This window comes from Balaenoptera physalus, assembly GCF_965194825.1.
Source record: "Balaenoptera physalus genome assembly, chromosome: 14".
Lineage (NCBI taxonomy): Eukaryota > Metazoa > Chordata > Mammalia > Artiodactyla > Balaenopteridae > Balaenoptera > Balaenoptera physalus.
Window position 1 is genome coordinate 55,004,296 of NC_138893.1, and position 18,374 is coordinate 55,022,669.

At 38.8% G+C, this 18,374-nt stretch overlaps 2 protein-coding genes across 6 annotated transcripts in view; one reads left to right on the forward strand and one right to left on the reverse strand.

Annotated features, from left to right (window-relative positions):
- ENTPD1 (ectonucleoside triphosphate diphosphohydrolase 1) overlaps nt 1-197 on the reverse strand; it is a 122,993-nt gene extending 122,796 nt beyond the window's left edge. Inside the window, exon 1 of the mRNA XM_082423732.1 lies at nt 3-197. The gene's annotated coding sequence lies outside the window, so the exon portion shown is untranslated. The remainder of the gene's footprint in view (nt 1-2) is intronic.
- Nucleotides 135-18,374, forward strand: part of TCTN3 (tectonic family member 3) — a 28,370-nt gene continuing 10,130 nt past the window's right edge. The window contains exons 1-13 of one of the 5 annotated variants that reach the window (XM_082423713.1): nt 136-666; nt 838-961; nt 1,282-1,400; nt 4,920-5,047; nt 5,284-5,392; nt 5,472-5,587; nt 6,063-6,098; nt 6,661-6,741; nt 7,835-7,960; nt 9,149-9,256; nt 9,707-9,801; nt 10,082-10,170; nt 14,088-14,225. In XM_082423713.1, coding sequence (XP_082279839.1) covers nt 432-666; nt 838-961; nt 1,282-1,400; nt 4,920-5,047; nt 5,284-5,392; nt 5,472-5,587; nt 6,063-6,098; nt 6,661-6,741; nt 7,835-7,960; nt 9,149-9,256; nt 9,707-9,801; nt 10,082-10,170; nt 14,088-14,225 — 1,504 coding nt within the window. In that variant the 5' untranslated portion in view covers nt 136-431. Of the gene's footprint in view, nt 667-837; nt 962-1,281; nt 1,401-4,919; nt 5,048-5,283; nt 5,393-5,471; nt 5,588-6,062; nt 6,099-6,660; nt 6,742-7,834; nt 7,961-9,148; nt 9,257-9,706; nt 9,802-10,081; nt 10,236-14,087; nt 14,226-18,374 lie in introns of all 5 variants that reach the window. The other 4 variants (XM_082423715.1, XM_082423712.1, XM_082423714.1 and 1 more) reach the window with 4 other exon arrangements.

Sequence of the window (18,374 nt, forward strand, 5' to 3'; positions counted from 1 at the left end):
ACCGTTAGAATCCGGAGTGAAAAAGATACGCAATTCTAGTTGCAGCCTCTGAGGCTTCCCTCTACCATGGAAGGGCTCTGCCCTCTGGGTCGCGAAGTCTGTGCACACTGGGCATTGGGCTGAACTCCTACTGCCACTCAGCGGAGAGAAGAGACAAGGGCTCCTTTGCCAGTTTGGCGGTTGCCGAGCGACACAGACAGTGCCGGGCCTGGCCTAAGGAGGAGGGCGCAGACTGAAAGATGCTAAGGGATCTGTAACAACGCCGCCTTCTATTGGCTGAAGAGCGCTCGGCCATTGCCATGAGCCAATGAGCAGAGGCATACGGATGACGTCAGACGCCATGCGACTCCTCCCACCCACTCTCTAGCGACGCGTCTAGAGACCACCGAAACCCACCTCAAACCCTTTGGTGGGGACGTCTGTATTACCGCATGTTTACCTCGCAGCTCGCGCTACTGCAGGTGTTCTTCCTGATGGTCCCCGAGGGGGTCCGGCCTCAGCCATCTCCGTCCCCGTCTGGGGCAGTGTCCACCCAATCGGACCTGGGGCCAAGGACGCAGGGCGAGACCCTTCAATCCTCCTCGGAGGTGCCTGGCGTCTCTACAGTGGGTCCTACTGTCGTGACTCCCTCGGCGCCTGGAAATAGGACCGTGGATCTCTTCCCAGGTGAGGGGAGAGGATGCGGGGTTGGAAACTGCTGACTTAGATCCAAATTCTGTGAACAAAGTGAATTCCCATAAAGTAAGGAGTGGGGCTGTTGGAAGAAGGGGAATTAACACTTGGAAGAGTTTGGGGATCCTCACCCCATTTGCTCTGCTTTATGTTGTACTTTTATAGTCTTACCGATTTGTGTCTGTGACTTGACTCCCGGTGCCTGCGATATGAATTGCTGCTGCGACAGGGACTGCTATCTTCTCCATCCCAGGACGGTTTTCTCCTTCTGCCTTCCAGGCAGCGTGAGGTGAGCTGCGATGCTCAGGTTGAATCCTAAAGGGGATTGGGGCTGTAGAATAAGTAACATTTGGAAGTAGGAAGAGTTAGCCTTCGTGCCTCCCACCCCCACTTCCACTCCTGGGAATGGAACTACCTTGGTTTTTCCCAGGAGAGCCGTTCCTCTTCTGATGCTCTAGAGCAGGGCTGGCCAATAGAATAGAATCTTCGTATTGTCCTGTGGCTGCCCAAGGAGTCCTTTCTTTGGCATCTGACTGATACCGGTGGGGCACCCTTCTTTGGACCGAATCCTCATTCTAAATGTATCTATTCTCCCTCCTGTTTCCTCAGGTCTTCAAGTTGGGTGTGTGTAGACAACTCTCTTATCTTCCGAAGTAATTCCCCGTTTCCTTCAAGAGTTTTCATGGATTCAAATGGAATTAAGCAGTTTTGTGTCCATGTGAACAACTGTGAGTAGAAATATGTTGGCTATTCCTATTGCCTAACATTTACTGAGAGTTAGCTTAGTCGCTGATGTTTTTTCCTTTTCTTTGTTTTTTAAACTTTTTTTTCCCCCCTTTGGATCTCTATCATGCTCCCTCTCCTTCCACCTGTACCCCTGCCCCTTCTTTTTTCTCTTATTAGTGAACATTGGCAATCTCTTTTGCCCTCTTGGCTGTGGACCAGAAAACCCATACAGAACTTTAATTTCAGTCAGCCCTCTTAGCTCAGAGGATTACAGATAGACTATATCTCCCATTTGCTACGATCTCCATGAAGGGGCTCACTGAATCCCCAGTGCCTGACATAAGAGGCACCAAATAATACATGAATGAATGTCTTTGACAAATGAGTCTACATCAACCTTGTTTTTATTTTATGAGGCAACAATATAGGTGAAAGAGCATTTGACTTGGGTCTCAGCCCTTCATTTACTTACCAGCTGCACAGACTTGAACAAATTTCCAGGCTCATTTCTTCAACTGCAGAATGAGAAATAATATCACTAATTCTGAATGTGAAAGTGCTCTGTAACTGTAGAGTGCAATAAAAATGAAAGGTAATTGTTATTAAGGTTTTTAAATAGACTTAGATGGCTTCTGGGGTGGCGCGGTGGTTGAGAATCCGCCTGCCAATGCAGGGGACACGATCCCTGGTCCGGGAAGATCCCACATGCTGTGGAGTAACTAAGCCCGTGCACCACAACTACTGAGCCTGCGTGCCGCAACTACTGAAGCCCGCGCGCCTAGGGCCCGTGCTCCACAGCAGGATAGGCCACCGCAGTGAGAGGCCTGTGCACTGCAGGGAAGAGTGGCCCCCGCTCGCCGCAACTAGAGAAAAGCCCAGCAGCAAAGCAGGCAGCAAAGACCCAACGCAGCCTAAATAAATAAATAAATAGACTTAAAAAGTTGTTGGTGATGAGTATAACATTTTTAAAGATGTACATCTAATATATGTTTTTTAAATTTATTGTCTAAGAAGCAAGGTAATGTTCTCACATAAAATAGACTTAAATGTCCCTTACACTCTGGAAGTCAGCTCATCCTGGTTTCATCTGTTAGAAAATAAATTGCAAAACTATATTTGTTTCATAAAGCAACCAAGTTTGGGTTTGAGGGGCCTTGAATTTGGAAGCAGTTATCAGGAGCCTTGCGGCCATTCAGGTTGTGAGAAGGTAAAGGGAGCAAGGCAAATGCTGCATTTTAAAATAAGGCTGCAGCTGCCTCATCCTTTCCAAATCTCCCATTGCCTTCTAGTTCTAGCCTCATGAAAATGCCCCAGGGATATCACAGTAGTGTCCAACTGGTGCTGCCTGCTTTTAATCCCCCCCTGCTTCCCATGCCATACTGTTTCCAGACCAGTGTTTCTGAACTTTCTTTCCCCAGCAACACCTGAGAATCACTCCTTTAGAACTTATGGGATACTTTGAATTGTTATCATTTTATATGAATGTTGTGTCTCCCCAGGTAAATTGTCGGTGCGTAGAAAGGATGGACCATATCTTTGCCCACAGTGTTTAATATTTGCTGATAATAATCATCAGTAACAGACATTGTTAGTCAGAGGCTGTACAACATGATGGAGTGGGAAAAATCCTAGACCAGGAATCGGGAGATCTGTGATCTACTCCTGGCTCTGCCAGATGGCTCTGTGGCCTTTTGCAACTCATTTACCTCTTAGGATCCAAATTTCCTAATGGAATTGGACCAGATGATCTCTGGGCTTCCTTCCACATCTGAAATTGTATCAATCTAAGTCTAAATACCTTTAAGCCCTGTTGGGTGTAATATACCATACATGATGGTAGAAATTTTAGACAGAAATTCTATTTATCCTTAGCCTGTGCTTCTTATCTGCATTATTCCTGCTTACCATCACTACCACCAATATCCCTGCACTACAGTGAGAGACAAAATGTTAATGTTCTCTTATTCTTTTAAGCCATGAAAAAATATTCAGATGGATATTTTCCATCTCAACGTACCTTCTTTTTTTAGCTTAACTTTTCTTTCATTTATAAAGATAGAAATAACTACATTTTTTAATGAGGTAAGTATTTCTTCCATGTGGTTTTCAGGGTATGAGTTCTGAAGGAAATATTAAACAGCTCCTGGAAGCTTTAAAATTTGAACATTTCGGATCAGAGATGGAAGAAGGTGGTCTGCAGACCAGCAGCATTAGTATCACCTGTTCCAGAGCAAGGCTTTTCAATCCTAATATGCACCCACATCACCTGGAGATCTTGTTAACATGCACATTCTGATTCAGTAGGTCTGGAGCATGGCTTAAGATTCTGAATTTCTGACAACATCCCAGGTAATGCTGGGGGGCTGCTAGTCTGTGCACCACACTTTGAGTGATAAAGATCTAGGAGACAGATAGAAAGTGAGTAGCCTGAAAGGCCCCAGAATTGAGAGTTATCTTCATTTCATGTTCCGTGAGAAAGCTGAAAAGTCAAATGATTAGGACTTTGTGATCACAGAGGATAAAGGTCAAGCTTATGTAATGTAGCATCTTCATTAGCTTTTGGTGATGCACATCTTGATTTCCTTATGAATCTGTCCAAATGACCATATTTATGAAGAAAGAAAGAAACTAGTATGGGCCAATTTTCTGCTACATTCCTTTTTCAAGTTAGCAGAAAACTTGGGTGGTAAAACAGGGTGTTGTGCATTACAGGCCACCCTCTGGGCAGGGGAGAATGTCAGAGGCCTTTACCTACATCTCTCTTCTGGTTCTGAAGTGCCATAAGGAGATGGCTGCAGGAGCTTGGATAGATTTATACATTGCTATAATATAAATTACAAAATTGTTAGAGAAAATACCCTTTGGGTGTATTTGAAAAATCTTGAATGTAGAAATTATAAGGTGAAACGAATAAAATACGACAAATCCATATACTTGAGAGATGGAAACCTTATTATGAGGAATGGTTAGTTGAAGTTTAGAGGAGATTGGAAGACCTGGAGAGGACAAGTCAAATATTGTCTCCAACTCTGCCATCTTCCTATGGAAACAGTACCATTTTGTTGTACTAGAGACTCCTCTGGTATGGGACAAATGTGTGCATTACCGAGACTCCTATTTTCATCACAAATTGCTAATCATACACATTCCTGGCATCGGAGACTTGGAACTGACTGGCATTCGTTGGTCATATTCTTATCTCAGATATTAATACTAAAACAATAATTCAATTAACAAATTACAAATAAATTATTAGGTGATAGAAATCAAAATTGTTATTATCTCTGAAGATGGCGTATTGATTGGGAACCTGGGAAAATGTTCTGAGTGGTAGTAATAAAAGTATATAAATGTTTAAAAATTCTTTGAGTTTATGCTTAAGATTAGTGCATTTGCATACTTTACTGTGTATATTTTATGCCTCAATAAAAATATTTTTAAAGATTAGTTTCTTGGTATGCCAGATACTTAAAAATGATTTTATTTTATCTAAACCCCTTTTCTTTTTAAAAATATTTTAGCAAAATTAAACTATTTCCAGAAGCTCCAAAAGGTCAATGCAACCAGCTTCCAGGCCCTGGCTACAGAGTTTGGAGGTGAATCATTCACTTCAACATTCCAAACCCAGTCACCACCACCTTTTTACAGGGTGAGCCTACGGAAGGGGGAGGGATTGTTTGGTTTGGTTTTTCCCCGCATACTGACAATTGACTAGGTATATTTGAAATACCCACCTGCAACTAGGTTAGCCACTGTCAGCTCTTTTGGAGGGCAGTATTGTCCATGTTAACAACCTATTGAGTTAACTTTTGTTTCTGCTTATTCTTTTCTGGTGGAGTTCAGTCCAATCTCACTGTGAATAAATTTCTGTTATACTTTGTTTAGGCTGGGGACCCCATTCTGACTTACTTCCCCAAGTGGTCTGTAATAGGCTTGCTGAGGCAGCCTGCAGGAGTCGGAGCTGGGGGCCTCTGTGCTGAGAACAATCCTGCAGGTGAGCCTGGAGTACAAGCGCCAGCCTTTTTGTTCAGTTTAAAATAGGCTTTCTCATGTACCACTCCCTTAATTCTAAGGTTTCCTGGAGAGTAAAAGTACAACCTGTGCTCGTTTCTTCAAGAATCTGGCAGATAGCTGTACCTTGGATCCCACCCTCAACGCTGCCTCTTATCATAACTTCACAGTCTTGAAGGTGGGTGTCCCTTCTCTCCCCACTGTCACCACTGTGGACTTAAAAAGTTATCATGCTTCCCACAAACACTGAACTGGAAGTCAGGATGCCCAAGAGCTACGTAGAAGGCAGAGGGCCTAAAAGCCCTGTCACCTGAAGAAAGATGAAAGAAGTAGGGATAGATAGCCAGGATAAGAGGTTCTCACCTTTCTGGCTAGTGGAATTTGCTAAGGGAGGTAGGATGGGGTGACATCTCACTATTTCACCAGAACTTCTTGCTTTTGCTGTTTGTCAGAGCTCTACTCAGAGTAGGTGGGCACCACAGTGCATCCAGCCTCCGCTCAGCCCTGCTTCTGGCATTTTAGTGTAAGGAAGAGTCAGGTAGAAAAAAAATGTTGATTTTTTTTTTTTTCCCCCAAATGAGAAACCACAAGCTCCTGGAGATTTTATGTTAAGATATATGCACACTCATGTCCTTGCTGTTCTCTTATACTAGGTTCCAAGAGGTTTGAGTGATCTGCAGAATACGAAGGTATGATGCTTTTTACCAGGAAAAACGAAAGAATATTTGGTCCCTTTACATCTGAGGCAGTTTCACTCTAGATTGTAATGGTGAAAGAGAATGTGTGTGTGATGCATCAAACTGTTCAAGTATGAGTCTAAAAGAGTGTTTTTCTGTTTGTTCTATATAATTAATAAGCATCATATGAAATAAGAATTCATAAGGTATTAGGTAAGTTTGAGAAACTTTGGGTTAAATAAAGTTAAACATTATATTTAGGATGGACTACTTGAAGTCTTTAATATGCTAGAGGGTCTTCTTAATCTCTAAGAGGGAAGTGTCAGATACAGTATTTCTAAAACTTATTTGACCATGGAACCTTTATTTTATATCTATAGAAGTAATGTTCCAAAAAATATGTTTTGAGAAGTGCTGAATTAGAATGACTTTTGAACTTAAGTTGTAGACTGGCAATGGAAGGAGAGAGGAAGGTGATGGTCAAAAAGGAAAAATACTCATTTCAGCATAATATGTAACTAGAAGAAAAAGTGCTGCTTTCAATTTTAATTGATTTGCCTCTTTCCCTTGCTAGTTCCAGGTGCCTGTAACACCTGTCTCACAGGCTGACTCTCCTCTGCTGGCTGGAAACACTTGTCAGAATGTTGTTTCCCAGGTAGGGACGCTGACCTCAGATTCTGGACTGATGTATGTTGATCGACATTAGCAGAGGTGCTTCATCTTCCATTAAGTACCAGGCCAACCCCACGTGAATTTTTGAGCATTACCTGAAACTTAACACATCAAGGACTGAGCCCATCACCTTCATCCCCGCGTGTTTCAGTCGTTTCCATTGCTGCCATCCTCCGGCATTTCACATCCAGAACATTAAGATTATTTCTGGTTCCTCTTTCTTTGCCCATGTGCAGTCTGTTATGGTTTTTACTGACCACAGTTTCTTTTATTGACAAAGTCAGTATCATCTGAACATCTGAAATAGACTAGTCAACTTCTTTTCCTTTATTCTCTCTCTTCTAATCAACCAACAAAAGTAAGAATTATTGGAAAGCATCATTTTAAAAACTATGCTCAGAAATCTCAGGTTACCTTCACTTTTTCATGACTTCCGTCTCCAGCTACCATCTTTATTCATCCTCGGACACTGTGAGAGCCAGGCAAACGAGGCTTCCATTCCATGCTCACCTCTGCCTGTGCTCCTACTCACCTCCTCTGCACAAGATCAAAACTTATTTTTCTTCCCTTTCAGTTCTTACCATAAACTCACTTCTCCCATGAACTCTTTCAAAGAGCTCTATCCAGTCTCTTTTTTTCATGTGTAGATATAATATGAAGTCAAATTTTATCTTTTCATGGTATTGGTATTTGGCATTTTTAAGATTACTTTTTTAGTCTCTCTCATCCAGTTACTTTTTAAAATTGAGATATAATTGACATATAACATTGTATTAGTTTTAGGTGTACAACATAATGATTTGATGCACATATATATTGTGAAATGATCATGACAGTAAGTTTAGTTAACATTCATTACCACACATAGTTAACAAATTTTTTTCTTGTGGTGAAAACTTTTAAGATCTGCTCTCTTAGCCACTTGCACATATATAATGCAATATTGTTAACTACAGTCACCATTCTGTTCCCTCATTCAGTTATAGTAAAACCCTTAAAGACAGGAAATCCTCTGTACTAAACATAATTGGCCCACAAAATAATTTTTATTAATTGATTCTACTTTTGTATTTCAGGTCATCTATGAGATAGAAACCAATGGGACTTTTGGAATCCAGAACGTGTCCATCAGTTTTGGGCAAACCAACCTGACTGTTGAGCCAGGCACTTCATTCCAGCAACAATTCATCCTTCACTTCAGGGTTAGGGCCCTTCTCCTACAGGGGATCAAGAAGAAAGAAATATCGGGTTAGAGGTAGCTCCCCTGCTTCTGTAACACACGCAAGATAGAATAAGAATATGAAGGACTAGTTCAATCTGTCAACTGAAGCCTCAACATTTAATATTCCATAATTTAACTTCAAGTGATAAGGATTCAACAGTGTTTATTCATTAGCATGTTCCCCCAGCAAAGCAGGACTTCACTCACAAATCCAAACTCTTTTTTTAAATAGTCATTTTGAATCATAAACTCAACTAATATCCCACAAAAATTCTTTAACTAGCTTTTTTCATGTTTCTGGGCATTCAGCGTTTTACTCACTTCCCACTTAATCTAAGTTTCCAGTCTTGATCACCACCTTTTGGCTTTCTTCACTTTCTTTCTTTTTGAACCCAGCAGAGTCCAGTTTCTTCTCAACTCTACCCTCAAGTGATCAAGCAAATCCCATGTCTCTCAGAGTTCATCTGTGGAACATCTATAGTTAATTAAAATATATTTCTAAATTACATTTAAACTCCTCTGGTTGGGGCTTCCCTGGTGGCGCAGTGGTTGAGAATCTGCCTGCCGATGCAGGGGACACAGGTTCGAGCCCTGGTCTGGGAAGATCCCACATGCCGCGGAGCAACTAGGCCCTTGAGCCACAACTACTGAGCCTGCGCGTCTGGAGCCTGTGCTCCGCAACAAGCGAGGCCACGATAGTGAGAGGCCCGCGCACCGCGATGAAGAGTGGCCCCCGCTTGCCGCAACTGGAGAAAGCCCTTGCACAGAAACGAAGACCCAACACAGCCATAAATAAATAAATAAATAATTAAAAAAATAAAATAAATAAACTCCTCTGGTTTTAGCCACACTGAACATAGCTCTAAATTAATAGTAATTTTGAAAAACAGGATTGATAGATCGTTGATAGATCTTTAGTTGTAATCCTTGGTAGAAGTAGCATGTAGTGAACATCAACGTTCAGATCCTCAGGATTTATTTTAGTGAATAAAAAACAGTAACAGATGCTGAAGTATCAATTTCTGCAAAATGCTGCACTGTGGAAGGAAGCCAGATTGTTCAGTGCAGCTAACCTACAGCATTGCCTTAAGGAAGGGTATGAAGCCACACTGGAAGGTGGGAGAGCATGCTTTTCTCCATATTGACTTTTCCTTCACTCTTTCTGCAGGCTTTTCAACAGAGCACAGCTGCTTCACTTACTGGTTTTAGAAGTGGGAATCCTGGCTATATTGCTGAGAAGCCACTCCTGGCTCTAACCGGTGATAGAAGACACTCAGTATCCTTCTTTGGGTCTCTGGGTGGCCTATTGCAGCCTAATGAGAAAAACTTTAACTACTGATCTTTTGGATTTTCCAATTCTGAGGTTCCCCCATTTTTTAGGTATTGCGGACTTGCTTTACTAAACCATTAATACATTATGTTCTCAAATGTTGATGCTACCAAAGGCTTTAGAACTTAACATTAGCATAGCCAAAGGTGAGGATCCTGACTGAATTTTGTTAGTTTTAACGAAATATTTATATGCTGGTGTGTGGTCATCCATTTTTGGAAAAACAATAATTGTTTCTTTATGTTTTCATTGCCAGAGGAAAAAGAATTGTGACTTGAATAATATGATATTAATAAAGTATAAAAAGCGTTAAGGAAATAATAAGAAGCATAAATTTTCCAATCTGCCTACTTTTTTTTCTTTTATGATCTCCTTGACCATTGCCTTCCACCTCAGATGACCCTCTTACAGAGCAAGGGTGATGGAACTTGCTCTATTAAGAGACACGAAGTACAATTTGGAGTGAATGCAATATCTGGATGCAAGCTCAGGTAATTCTCTGCTTCCACATCATTTCCAACAAATTTGTCTCTGCCTGTAGGGAATATGTTGATGTGGCAACTTTTATATTTTGAAATCAGAGTTCAGAGAATGCTAGCTAGGAGTAATGTTTAAATAATATTAATATTACTAAGAGGTTTTTTTGCCAGTCCTTTATATCTGCTAAGGATTATTTCCTTCAGTTTATTTTAAGATATCATTTCTAATGTTTGGATGAATTACATTATTATGTTAGCATTGGACTCCAGCCTCCATGGTGTTTCATTTCAGGCTGAAAAGGGTGGACTGCAGCCACTTGCAGCAGGAGATTTATCAGACTCTTCATGGAAGTCCCAGACCAGAGCACGTTGCCATCTTTGGTAATGCTGACCCAGCCCGGAAGGGAGAGTGGGCCAGAATCCTCAGCAGGAACTGCAGTGTTTCAGTAAGGAGAGAAATACACATTCTGGCCAAAGCTCACTTTCCTTTTTTGTTTATTAAGATTAAAACCAGCCCTGTTTCCATAGTTGATTTGGTTGTCATAGAAGAAAGATAATGTGGTTGTCATAAAAGAAAGAATATAAGAAATCATGCCTGTTTGAAGTCATTATTTCAGGTTAGGTTTATACATAACTTTCCTCACTTAGAGAAAAATTTGAAGGTAGGAAGTCTAGAGATTGGCCTCTGGTTCAAAATCAACCTTACTCATAATAGAAAAATAAACTAAATATATTTCATATATATTTCAAATATTCTCTTACATTCTTGAATATTTGGTCAGCACAGATTCTTTTTTTTTTTTTTTTAGTAAATTTATTTATTTATTTATTTTTGGCTGCGTTGGATCTTCGTTGCTGCGCGCGGGCTTTCTCTAGTTGCGTTGAGCGGGGGCTACTCTTTGTTGCGGTGCACGGGCTTCTCATTGCGGTGGCTTGTTGCGGAACACGGGCTCTAGGCGTGCAGGCTTCAGTAGTTGTGGCTCGCAGGCTCAGTAGTTGTGGCTTGCGGGCTCTAGAGCGCAGGCCCAGTAGTTGTGGCACACGGGCTTAGTTGCTCCGCGGCATGTGGGATCTTCCCGGACCAGGGCTCGAACCCGTGTCCTCCGCATTGGCAGGCGGATTCTTAACCACTGCGCCACCAGGGAAGCCCACAAATTCTTTCTTTGAGGTTGAAATTGTGTTCTTTGTGTTATAAAAATTTACATTTTTACATTTACGTTTAGTAAAAATACATTAACACAGTAAAAATTCAAACCATGTAGAATAGTGTTAATGAAAAGTAAAAACCTCAGTACCCACTGCCCCTGAAGAAATCTCATTTACCTGTTTCTGTTTTTACTTTTTCTGGTGGCCACTACATCAGTGCTCAGCAGGTGTACCTCTTGATTCCAGTCTAAGTAAAATAGGGAAATCTGTGTGTGTCTAAGTAAAATAAAGAAATCTTTCTTCTTCCTCTTTTGCCTACCCCCTACCTCCTGGCTTTAATCAACTGTACCTTTAATTTTATTTCCTTTCACTTAAACTTTTTAATTGTTTATTTTTCTGTATAAATAATACATACACTTGGCTCAAAATTCCAAAAGTACAAAATAAAACTCTCTCTCAGACAACTTTTCCCTTCCACAGAGGCAAACGGAGTTACTAGTTTCTTTCCTTCTAGAGATATTGCATGCTCACACAAGTAAATACTCATATTCTTTTTTTTAATCCAAATGATATAATATCATAAACACAGCTCTGCACTTTGCTTTTTTCACTTGACCTTCAGAGTTTATTCCATATCATTATATAATAAGCTTCCTCATTCTTTGCATGGTATAGTTGCATACTATTTCATTATATGGATGAACCATAAATAATTTATTTAGCCAGTTTTATTGGTGAACATTCAGGTTGTTTTCAGCCTTTTGCTGTTACATACAGTGTAGCATTTTATAACCTGGTTCAGGCACCATTTCATACGTGTGAAAATAAACCTATATGATAAATCCTAGAAGTAGAATTGCTAGATAAAAAGGTATATACATTTAAATTTTTAATTAATATTGCCAATTTATTTCCCATCAGGTTGTACCAATTTACAGTCCCACTATCCATCTATGAGATGGCTTGTTACCCCATACTCTCCTCAACACTGTGTTATCAAACTTTTAATTTTTGCTCATCTGATAAGTGAAAAATAGCATCCCATTGTAGTTTTATTTTTCTCTTACTATGAGTAAGGTTGAGTATCTTGACATATAGTTGAACAATTCATGTTTTCTTCACTATGATCTATTTATATCTCTCTCCCATTTTTATTGAATTACTTGTCTTATAACTTGTAGAAAATCTTTGTATTTGAGAAATTGGCTCTTTTCTGTTGTATGATTTGTAGATATTCTTTTCCCAGTTTGTCACTTGTCTTTTGACTTTGTTTATGGCTTTCATGCCATGCAGAAATTGATTTTCATATTGTGAGATTTATCAATCTTCTTTTTGTTTTTTTTTCAACTTTCACGTTTTGGTTCAGACTTACAAAGGCCTTTCGCCTTAGAGATTATTTTTAAAGTGCCCCCTTTCCCTTTCTCAGCACTATTATGACTTGATTCCTTGTATACTTCTTTCCTTTAATGAGACTTGGGGGATAACTAGCTACATGTACTTGATCCAGCCTTTGGGGAACTGCAGTCAAACTGAGTTCTCTTAAACTTCATACAGCCTTACTGAGGGAGCGTGGTTTTGGGTAATACTTGGCTGAGTACAGAAAAGGGATGGTTAGTGACAAGGATTGAGATTATAGTGGAACTACTCTTTATTATTCTTTTTTTTGTTTTGTTTATTTTTTTTTAATTTATTTATTTAATTATTTATTCATTTATTTATGGCTGTGTTGGGTCTTCGTTTCTGTGCGGGAGCTTTCTCTAGTTGCGGCAAGCGGGAGCCACTCTTCATCGCGGTGCGCGGGCCTCTCACTGTCGCGGCCTCTCTTGCTGCAGAGCACAGGCTCCAGACGCGCAGGCTCAGTAATTGTGGCTCACGGGCCCAGTTGCTCTGCGGCATGTGGGATCTTCCCAGACCAGGGCTTGAACCCGTGTCCCCTGCATTGGCAGGCAGACTCTCAACCACTGCGCCGCCAGGGAAGCCCCTCTTTATTATTCTTAAACCTACTATTTATATTTTTAAATCACATTTTTGAAGGATATTTGATAACATGGAAAATTTTTCCTAATGTAGATAGAATAAATGAAAGGAAAAGTGTTTTAAAATATTTGGAACAAACACATGAAAAGATGTTCAACATCATTAGCCATTAAGGAAATGCAAAACCCCAAGGAGATGCCACTTCATACCCACTGGGATGGCTATAATTTTTAAAATGGACAATAACAAGTGTTGGCAGGAATGTGGAGAAATTGGAACCCTCAGACATTGTTGGTGGGACTGCAAAATGGTGGAGCCAGTTTGGAAAAGAGTTTGACAGTTCCTTAACAAATTGAACATAAACATAGTCTGTCTTCCCCTAGTCCTAGTTTAGACATGTTATTGCCTGTGTCTGAGCCTTACTATAAAAAGTATGAAGTTAGAAAAGCACAGGCATATTTGAGGATAGTTTGTATCTGCTAAGTTATAGTAACCTCCTGATTTATGTCCTCACTGCCATCAGTGCTTCCTGCATCTTGGAATTAATCCTCCTGGGGGTCACACTGCTTGGTTGGACTTCATAATCTAACCCTGAAATGTCCTTCCTTAATCTTTTCACTGTTCCTGTGTTCAAATCCTTTGCTTCAGTCAAGTGATCTGCTCAAGGCCAGTGCCTCACACATGTCTGGCACATAGGAGACACTCAGTAACTGTTCTAATTAATCAGCAACTGTCTCTCAATGGCATCATGTGCTGTTCTAGTTGCATACCATTTTATATGCCATCTCTCTACGTAAATTTTCCTTTAAACACTATTTCTTCCAGTCACATATTACTCATCCCAGTTCCACAAAACCATCCTCAACCAGAAGGCTGTTTCTTCTTCTGGCATTCCACAGTACTGACTGCACCACTCACTGAGCGCTTCTTATAACCATTGTACATGGGCTCATGTTTTATTAATCTCTACATTAGTATTTCCATTTTAGAATATTAATTTTTTAAGCTCATGGACAGTAATATGGCCTATTACAAACTTCTGTGTCCTTTCTCTAAGCCACATTGCCTTCTCTGTTATTGTGTAATGTTTAAGCAACAGTGGCTACTTAATTCATGGTAAATAACTACGGGCAACCATCAGCAATTGAAGCAAATGCTTCTTTTCCCTTCTGCAGGCTATGCATTGTACTTCCTGCTGTGTCATACCAGTTTCCTTGGAGATCCAGATATTGTGGGCATATGTAGGCCTCCAGTCCAACCCACAAGCTCATGTGTCAGGAGCCCGATTCCTATACCACTGTCAGCCCATACAGGTAAGTCTTGGCTCATAAAGGACCACCAAGCCTTGCAAAGCCTCGATTGTCTTATCAGCCGTTTGATGACCAGATAATTTTTTAACTTCTGAGAGCCAATTTATGCTACCAGCCAGTGTTTGGTTAGAATGAGCTGACACAATTAACATTCAAGTCAACCCTCCCTGCCTGGTTACTGAAATTTAACATGTTTTTATGGTGAATGCAATCTATATCCCTTTTTTTCTGTTTTTTTTTTTTAATTGCATGACTATGGTAATAGGTTAGTTCTTTTAACTTAATCATACCAGTATTACTACACTGGTTGATTCAACCACAGAAAAGATTTTCCATAACTGTATTCAGTGTGACAGTCACATGCTAATTACAGTCTCTGGGCCTGTTGGTTGCTGTTAAAGTTACTACTGTTGCTAGTTTGTAGTCATCAATTCTTGGTTGATTGCACTCCATTAAAATAAATTTTTTTTTTTTGGCCGCACCATGCGGCTTGTGGGATCTTAGTTCCCAGACCAGGGATCGAACCTATACCCCCTGCAGTGGAAGTGCAGAATCCTAAACACTGGACCACCAGGAAATTCCCTAAAATAAATAATTTTAATATGTAGTAAACATATACCCATTGTTTATGATGTGCCTTAAGACAGCTTTAGCATCTGTCTTGGTTTTAGAACCTAACACTTAGCTTTAGAAGTTCCAAAACAGAAATCATTAGGTCCTGGTGAACTGATTCATGTATGAACTTATTAACTTTTAATGGAAATTAAAACTAATTGAAATTATTACCTGTAAGTCATTGCATTTACCTCCCAGAAAAGAAACTAGAGACTACATTTAAGTCAGAAGTAAAATACCTTTAGCTCCTCCCTCACCACAGAGTTGACCACCTTAGCTCTCCATGCCTGTAAATGTGTTAAAACTCAGGTTGCTGGAAACTGTGTTAATGAGAACATTCCATTCTCCCTGTGTTGGTTTACTGAATAAAATAGAACTCTTTGTAAGACTCATTTAATCTGTTACAGATACTGCACTGAATCTATTGTTTTATTTTTATGAACTGTATCTTTACTTATGAATACCTGTGTAGTTTGGGAGGATACCTACAGGACTGTTTTTATCTTCCTGAATCTCTGGCTCTCTTAGGCACTGAAGCTACCCAGTACCTCTTTCTTGTCTAGATATTTTTAATCATTGTATTTTTCTAGTATTTAGTAGAGGTTAGCTTTTCAGGTTAGTCTGCCCCCTCTACAAAGTGTTTTGTTTTTTAAATTTGTGTCAGCCTTTAAAAATCAAGAAATTTTACCTTCACATCCAGATCTCTGACTTCTCTTGAAAATCTGGTGGTAAAGATCCTACACTCCTGCATGGCATAAACTCTCCTGCCGCTGAATGGTGATTTCAACTAATAGAGTACCCCATTCACACAGCTTATACCTACCCACCCTTAGCCGTCCCACTTCTCTCATTCAGGTTATTTGCTTAGGCTGGTAGGCATTTGTGTTTTTGCACCTTGAAATGAAGGTCGGTTGAATTTTGAACTGAACTGTCTGAATGACTTTTCATGGTATAAATGTAGCTTTAGAAACACTTGAAATTCCTCTCACTATAAAAAGTGAAGCAGCAAAATTTTTGGAACGTTCCCAACAACAAACTACAAAATAGGGAAGAATTTAAGCAAAACACTGTGTAGACTTCCCTGTCTTCTTGTATGATAATAATAATAGCAAAACATTTATTGAACATTTATTATGTTACAGGCACTGGTAATATTTTTTATGTTTTTAGTATTGAATTCTCACAACAAACCCATGAAGTAAATAGGATTTATTTACATGGTACTCTGCTGCTTATGTTTTTGTACTAATTGGTCCTTTAAAGGGATCTTTAAGTTTGGGGCTTGATAAAATACATCATGTCTTCTGTCTGAATATAAACTTTCTTTTAATTTAAAAAAGAAAATATATCTCAAGGAAGAAACAACTAGTTATAAAGAATATTTTGAATCAATAAAACCAAAATAATAAGTGAGCTAAAAGAACAGTGTAACATCACAGGATCAAGGCTCTGAACCTTTCTAGAATTATAATATTCATTTCTATATTTAAGTGGATCCTCAAGCTTTTTGGATTATCTAGGAGACCTGTTGCCTGAAGTTGAGGGTGGTAATTAAGATCCCAGGCATTGAGTCAGACAGACGTAGGCCCAAATCAAGTTATTTTATTTCTCTAAATCTAATTACTCTCATCTATAAGATGGAGATTAATAATAATACTTCATTAGGTTGTACAGATTAAATGAGATCATAAAATAAAACATTTAACACATTTCCTGGCACATAGTGAATACTCAGTAAATATCGCTCATCATATCATCATTATTATTTTATTATCATACCTTTTTTGGTTCTGAATTTCCATATAAATAGCATATCAAATAGGTTTAAAGCAAAACACAAAAGAGATAAGCAGGAATTAGAGCAGTGTTTTTCAACCTTTGTTGGCTATCATCCATGGTAAGAAATATATTTTACATCACAACCCAGCTTATAACACATACATATATAAAACTGAAATAAGATTTTTATGAAATGTTATCTTTATGCAGTACACTCTGTGATAGTCTGTTCTATTGTAATTTATTCTGTTTTATTTTTAATGCTAGACACTAGTGGGTCACAATTTGCAATTTGAAAAACTTTTAGCGAATATATCTCTGACTACATTTCAAAGCTAAATATATTGTTTAATAAATGCCTTTTATTCATTATATTGTAAATGAAAGTTAGCAGTGTTTATACCTCAATTAAATAGCATATGCTAGAAAAACTGCCAATCTAGCTATCAGTCTGTCTTAGTGGTTCTTAATTTTATGGATCCTTTTGAGAATCTGTTGAAAGCTATTCACTTACTAGAAAAATGCACAGACACACAACATTCTTTTTATAGTTTCAAGGGATTTATTGATTTCTTGAAGCCCGGCTAAGAATCTCTGCCACAATCTCTTAATTAAACAGGCAGTATACTAGGAAAGATAAAGAATACTAAACAAAATAAGGATAATTCAGAATTAGATTTTTTGAAATAATTGCTATGGAAGAAAGGACTAGGAAGTGGCTGGATTGGTAACAAACAGTTCTGTTTCTCGTTTCTGTTGATGTATTGGAGAATACCAAATGACCTCTCTTCCGAGAAGGGGCAACAGTAACACCGCCAGTGGACTTGGTGCCATGACAGTCAGTAAAGTTTCTGTCACTAAAGTCTTCCTTTTTCAAGGATCAGTCAACCACTATTTGCTTCTCTCTCGATGAATGATTAGACTATAGAAGTTCTCTGCCCCTTTCTGTGGTTCTTAGTAGCCTGTATAGAACTTTACCTAGTTCACTGGGTTGTTCTGTTATCTTATTATCTCTTTTTATTTTTTTAAAGAACTTTTTAAAGTTATGATCATTGTTCCATATGTTAAAATGTATAACTACCTGAGATCTCTCCCTGACACATGATGTTTAGGAACATTTACTCTTTAACATATGCATTCTCTTTGACTCATTTGAAAATCTTGATAACTTCACTGACATTTTTAAAATAAGTGAGGGTATTAAAATTTTTTCATTGGTTTTTCCCTCAAATATATGTTTTTCCCCAAGAAAATATGGAGAAATAATGTATATGTTATCTGGAAAGTATTATATATAAATAATTCATTAGTTATTTTTCAGAAATTATTATTAATTTTACTGTATTTAAATCACTAGTTCTCCTAAAATCAGTGTTAATAACAGATATCAGCTAACTTCTTAAAAATGTACTTATAAGTTCTAACAATCATAATCGATACCACCATTTCTGATTGTGTTAGATTAAATGAGACTCATGAATATAACAAGCAGATGCAGTTCATGTTTTTGCATTGGATTCTTATTTGGACAAACAATTGTAAAGTATATTTTGGGATAGTTGAGGAAACTTGAATATGGATTATATTTTAGATAGAAATACCATTAACATGAAAAAATAGAGATTCATTTTTTTAAAGTAGATTATAAAACAGCCTATACAGTATGATCCCATATAGTTAAAAATGCATATATCAATGTCTGTGTGTATAGATAAAGATGTAAATGTTAATAGTGGTATTCTTGGTGTTGGAAATATG